This window comes from Protopterus annectens, chromosome 11.part0 (assembly GCF_019279795.1).
Source record: "Protopterus annectens isolate FY-2018-M chromosome 11.part0, PAN1.0, whole genome shotgun sequence".
NCBI classification, from domain to species: domain Eukaryota; kingdom Metazoa; phylum Chordata; order Ceratodontiformes; family Protopteridae; genus Protopterus; species Protopterus annectens.
The window spans coordinates 1,051,610,145-1,051,617,059 of record NC_056745.1 but is presented as its reverse complement, the minus strand read 5'-3'; the positions used below and the strand labels follow the sequence as shown (position 1 = coordinate 1,051,617,059).

Sequence of the window (6,915 nt, the reverse complement as noted above, 5' to 3'; positions counted from 1 at the left end):
TAATGAAAGTATTTTACGGGGAGAGTTATATACATTTATATCTTTTCTAACATAAAAGCACAGTCAAGGCATACTACTCATGAGATATTTTAGGAATGTTTCCTACGTTTGTACTATATTCCTGGGGCTGATTTCTTTCTGGGCTAAACAGGAAAGGGCATGTATAAAGGTCTGCAATCTTGAGCTAGTCCTAAAAATCGGAATAATATTGTTTGTTATTTTTGTGACAGAAAGCATCCCTCTCTTAGAAGCCTTGGGTGCATACTTATGGTGGCACACAGTTATACCATTTATTTCTTGAAGTTGGTGAATCTCCAGTGCTAAGAAATGGTATATTTCTGAGAAAGAGTAAATTACAGTTATGAAAAGGGTTATTTGCCTTGTCTGCTCATATATGGCCTAGGTTACTACATACTTTGAAACATGAGAAGATTTTTCATTTCAGAAATTTTGCCAAGTGTTCTGTATTTCACCCTGCTAATTTTGTACGTAGTAGCTGGTGATGATATTAACATATTCTTTGTGACAGTACTTCATACGTTGTATCTAATGATGGACAATTTGTGTCACTCATTCCTTTCTTTTCACCCCATATTCATAAGCATTTTCTTAACATAAAATACACTTATTTAAAAGTATTTTTTCCAGAGGAACGACTTCACATTCACTATACATGCTGTGGCTCCATTACCACACCTCCTCTATTATTGTATTCTAACTTGAACATTGCTCTGTCTCTCAGAAGGGGGCATTATACCCTTTCCATAAGTTACCATGATTTGTCCCTTGCAAAAATGAAGATTTCTGTCTTTAGGACATGTCTGTGTGCTTTTTGTATGGTACCTTGTAATTGCTGAAGTATTCAAATTAGCTACGGGAAATTCAGGTTCAGTACCATGAAATAAATCTACACACAAGCAAAGTATAAAACAGACACATTGCAGAAACTATGGGAAACTCAAACCTGAGGAGCATTTTACACACTTAGCAGGATTTTTATGGGGTTGATCATTTTAAATGGATTTCATACTACATTGGCAACTAAATGTTGAAATATTTCTATTAGAGTTTTCGAAAGAAGATAAAGCATAATTTCTCCACACAGAGATTACATTTGCTTAATGCATTAATAATTCACCAAAGATATATTACTTTGACATAAAACATAAACTATTCAATGTAGACAGTAAGATGCATAGGCCCAGCTACCCGAAAAGCATTGCTGGATGTTTCCATTGTCGCACACTTAATATGTTATTTTGGTTTAACATCTTAATTCTACTTTAATTGTTTGACCTATGCTTCTTCTTACATCCCATTTTTGAAACATTTAGTCACAACATTAATTTCTCTTGCAGTCAGTCTTTGAAATAATTTATCATACAGTTAAAGTGTTATTGCATGGATATCTAAAATATCAATTAAGAATTCATTATGAGCATTTAATGGGCAAAAATAAATCTCTATACATTTATTAATATAAACATTTAGTAGCTTTGGTCCTGGCAGATATGTTTGACATCCTGCCAGTATTTTTATAACAGGACAAATTAAATCAATAAAATCAGTCCATACGTGTGTGTGTATGAAGTCATGCCTTTTGTTGATCACTTATTTATTAAACTGATCCTAAATGTATTACATTAGCTGGATAAGTTGTCAGTGTATGAACATGCTGAATGTGAAAAAAAAGAGCTATCTTTGCTGCTGATGACAATGCTGCTCAGTGTACCTAATGAAGCATTAGAACCTATGCTATTATAACATTTTAGAGTAGAAGAATATTCTATATTTTTTTCCAAATGAACGAAATGGATTTCTTTGTTTTGGATACATGATAAAGGTATAATTAATAATAAAAAATGATATAAAATGACATCAAACTGAATACCTTTTTATTGTTTACTTTATTTTACAGGTGGTTCATCGGATGATCCATCCTCAGTCACACGTAAGTCAATGTGGATTTTTAAAAATCAATATTCAATAATGTTATTTTCAGTTATATTTGGTAAGCCTTAAATTTAGCATTTTAAAGAGTGAGAAGCAGCTACTGTATTCTGTTTCATAACTAATGACTGATTCCATACTAATAACTTACAATAACATTTTAGTATCATGATTGCTTAATTACTCACTACTAAATAAAATACAGTATCATATCTCAGTCATAACCTTACCAAAAATTACATTTGACAGATGAAAATGCCTGCCTAACCTAACCTAGATATATATATATATATATATATATATATATATATATATATATATATATATATATATATATATATATATAAAACAAAAAACATCATCCACAAATTCCACAGTCTTTGTCAGTCCTTGTTCTCTCACTTTAGAAGCCAAATGTTTTACATTTAAAACAAACAGTAAAGGTGATGGGACATCCTTGCCCAGTGTTTCTAGACAATATTAAATTGAGTTACATAACCACAGGATATGTATCTGTTCTGTTTGGAGTCATATAAATAGCTTTTAACAAATTATGTTGTGAAAGCAAATTCCAGGAAGACCTGGATCAAATAATACAATTTATAATTTCTTTGCACACAAACATGCCCATTACTATTGACTGGGCATGATTTGTCAGCAGACCTGTATTAAATACATTATAAATGTGTGTATTTCTGCCACAAATCTACATTAATCAGTATTGTGACCCTTTTTCTCATAATTGCTTGGTTTCTGATCCAGAATTAAAAAAGAGGTATATGCGTAAATGAAACCTTCTTTTTAGATAGTCTAAACTCTGTTGGCATACTATCTCTACTTGGGATTTTCCTTCTGTCCTAACTGTTAAAAAATTGCTAATGCCACTCTAATAAATACAGTACAAGGTGTGCAGGCAAGATTCCAAATATGCATGATCTGAAACCACTGTTAACATGTAGTTTAATTTTGTTAACTAGATAAATGTGGTTATTAGTTATATAAAGTTTATCACTATATGATCTAGATTATTATTTAGCTGAATAACATGTATATTGTCCAAATTCTTGTCTTATATCTGAATATTAATTTTGGCTCATCATTTTAATTGCAATGCCAACATATCACTGCATAAACCTTAAATAATAAATCTCAGGAACCCCTATACCCTTAACAGCACTTTTAATTGAGTCCATTCTCCCAAAAACACTATAATATATTTAGCAATCATGTCTTTTATCATTTGCCTGAAATTTTTTTATGTGGTTCTAGGAGATACATAAATCCTAGATACCATGAAAAGCAACACTACTGTCTGTTGCCCTCCAGAGTTGGAAACAAAAAAAAATGAATGAATGAATGAATGAATGAATGAATGAATGAATGAATGAATGAATAAGAAAAGTCTTTGTCTCTTTTCTGGGTAAAGAGCTATTATGTATTTACATAATATCTATTTACTAAGCTTGATGCGCATGCGCGTGTGCAGACACACACACACACACACACACACACACACACACACACACACACACACACACACACACACACACACACACACACACGTGCACACACACACAAACACACACACACACACACACACACACACACACACACACACACACACACACACACACACACACACACACACACACACACACACACACATTTCTTCCTGAATGTGAAATTCCACTTCATTGCACTCCACCAAACCAGACAGACTTACTTCAGTAAAAAAATGTTTTCCAATATATATTCTTTTAAAAATCTGGCAAATATACAGTTTAAGATTGTTATTTGTTAAAAATCCCCTACATTCATTTATGAAGCCATTTTCAAATTAAATGCAACTGAAAGGTTTGTTTGAAGGAACATGGTCATGTATTTTATTTCATAGCCCGCTGTTCAAGCTTAGAATGTGGGCATGTGAACGTATTTTCAAAGTCACTGATTTTCTAAACATCACCAATATTAATGTAATAGGTTTTTAGTGCAAACACCTGTTTCCTAGGGAATTACACCATTTGTATCAATAAGTTGGTCATAATTCTGCCAGAGCATAACCACCTGTGTTGCTTATAGGCAATTTCCCATTATTGGAACATTAACGTTATTACTTTATGCCCCTGCACTGTTTTCCACCCAGTCACTGCTGTCAGCCACCTTGTTTCCCTATCATTCTCAGCTGTCTCCGTATCCTTCCCAGTGATCTCAGATGATTCCCTATCATTCTCAGCTGTCTCCGTATCCTTCCCAGTGATCTCAGATGAATCCCTATCATTCTCAGCTGTCTCCGTATCCTTCCCAGTGATCTCAGATGATTCCCTATCATTCTCAGCTGTCTCCGTATCCTTCCCAGTGATCTCAGATGATTCCCTATCATTCTCAGCTGTCTCCGTATCCTTCCCAGTGATCTCAGATGATTCCCTATCATTCTCAGCTGTCTCCGTATCCTTCCCAGTGATCTCAGATGATTCCCTATCATTCTCAGCTGTCTCCGTATCCTTCCCAGTGATCTCAGATGAATCCCTTCATGGGACAGGTGTCCAAGCACCTCATAAGGGAGAAACTTTGCAGCTTCTAATTCATTGCACCTGGTAACAATGACTCATCGAGGACTGATGGATGGAATCACAAAGTCATTACTCTGTTGATGCTTATCAGAATTTCTTCCTTGGGTGAACAGTATTCAAAAGCATTAGCGTGGCAAGGTCTGAGGACTTATGTATTGTGCACTGGATGTCCTGTCATTTCCCCTTCTTCTAAAGTTACTGCTGTAGCTTTCACAGTCCCTGGTTAATACCAAAGGCTGCACATGAAGGAGTTAAGCATGACCTCTAATCATTGAGAGCTGGGAACCAACTGCTTCATCATATTTCGCTCCTCAGTCAACCCTTCTTGTGTCAGTAATTGTTCCTGAATCTTTGTCATTGGCTGCACAAACATATATCTTGTCTATGACCCAGTTGGCTAGCTAGAAACAATATTATTAAAAGTAAATTATGCTTTGAAGTTTCAGAATTGCAAGAGTTATCTTGTTTTCTAAGTGATCTCCCATGACTTGAAAACAGGGCTGTATTGATAGTGTGCTGACTAGTCTTGGCTGAAATTCCAAATACCATGAGTTTTGATTGCTGGAACTGATGAAAAGTGCAAGTGTGAATTTGGGGGGCAGGTGATATCAGTTCTGAGCTTGTGGTTTCTCAGAGCACTCCCCTTAAATCTGTAGAAGGGGTGGTGGGACATAAACCCCCCCATATCAAGCTTACAGGGAGATGAAGCCCTTATACAAAAATGTTTAAAAAAAGAGTGATGATGCATTTTTTTTAAATCAAAGTGCTTTCTTGTTATAGCTTCACTTTTAAAGTTTATGAACCCTGTAACTGGCAATGCAAGGTTCTAAATTATGAGTCTGAACACTTCAGGGAGCTTCTGTTGTGCCATTTAATTTCTGAACCCCAGTAATAAGGTAAAATCAAATGTGTTTCATTGTTTCACCATGTATGCCTTACAATCTCTTTAAATAACCATTCTAGAAGACCACAGAATCCACAGGTAGTTTTGCTAACCACTCACTACCAATAACTCCAGTCTCCTGTATAATAACAGTCATATGATGGACAAATTGTCCAGCCAAAGCTGAACCCACTGAACTACAGTTTGCAATAGTAACATTCTTTTCCTTTTCATCCCACTCCCATTCAATTTCTTTTCATGTGCAAGGAGACATCCTGTTCCCCAAATACTTTTACATATTGATTGCATCTAAATTGATTTTACATCCATACCCACACGACTCCAACAGGCTTTGAAGCTGGTAACCTCCATAGCCATTTTCAAACCATAGCTTGCAGATGAAGTCTAAGTGTGTTGGTGTATTATAAAATGGAAATAAGCACGCAGATTAAAAAACATAACCTTGACAATGTGTCAGTAAGACAGATTTACAATCTAGCTAGTGTTTTCATTTACGCCTATTTTTTTAAAAAATTTTAGGCAACTTATATAAATTATTATATACATTATGTTTAATCTATGCATTATTTGTTTTTTTAATTTGCCTTAGATTGCCCTAACAATGTCCAAAATGTTAAACACCTAATGCACAAGAAATGCAATGCAATGACTAGATGAATTTCTGTAAACCTTATTTTAGCATTGTTTTTATCTTAAGTATAATGTGACAAAAAAGTCATTTTTTTTCTTATTTAATTCCGTCTAGCTATATGCAGCACATGGGGTAGAGGAACATTCTCAAACTTCAGAGGCACATCTTACTTTTTTCCAACCACATGTACCTATGTTTTCAGTCGTCATGATGTTGATTCAGGAGCTGAATTCAATATTCAGTGTAAACGTGGACAAACAGGTGTCCTAGAACAAATACAGATCATGATTGATGGAGTATACATCCTTGTAAATAATGGAATAATCACCGTTAATGACCAACCGTGAGTATTCAAGACATTTTTGTAATACAAATAATTTTACTTTGTCAAAAGGTATGCTGAACTTTTCATAATTTTATTGTCTTCTCTCTAGCAAGGGTTGTAGTTATGTCCGTGTTCTTTTAATCTGCAAATTTGCTCCTCTCCAAGTTTGCCAATAGCAATGCTTAAGTCGTGCGTCGGTTTCCATTTGCCCACTCCCACAAGGACATCACTGCCATGCACTGAATTTTATACTGCTTGGTGGGCATGTCCTATCATTTTCTACAAGGATGTAGAAAGAGCAGCTAATCATGGAAAACTTCTGCCTATGATGCAGAACTGCTGTGTAGTCGTCTGACTTTCCTTTTATAGCCATTTTTAACACATGGGATGGATCGCCAGCAGTGCAGACGGACATCTGAACCCGGCACAATTGTGTTTCCCTCTCAGAGTAATTATACCTGTAGTGGAATATCCAAAAGAAGGAATAGCAGATTCATGTCTGAAACAAACTAAAGAACTATTTGTATAAATTGCT

At 35.0% G+C, this 6,915-nt stretch overlaps 1 protein-coding gene across 1 annotated transcript in view; it reads left to right on the top strand.

The window, feature by feature from the left end:
- LOC122815021 (mucin-6-like) overlaps positions 1-6,556 on the top strand; it is an 11,823-nt gene extending 5,267 nt beyond the window's left edge. The window contains exons 2-4 of the mRNA XM_044087273.1: positions 1,919-1,951; positions 6,170-6,398; positions 6,490-6,556. Coding sequence (XP_043943208.1) covers positions 1,919-1,951; positions 6,170-6,398; positions 6,490-6,556 — 329 coding nt within the window. The remainder of the gene's footprint in view (positions 1-1,918; positions 1,952-6,169; positions 6,399-6,489) is intronic.
- The last annotated feature ends 359 nt before the right edge of the window (positions 6,557-6,915 follow it).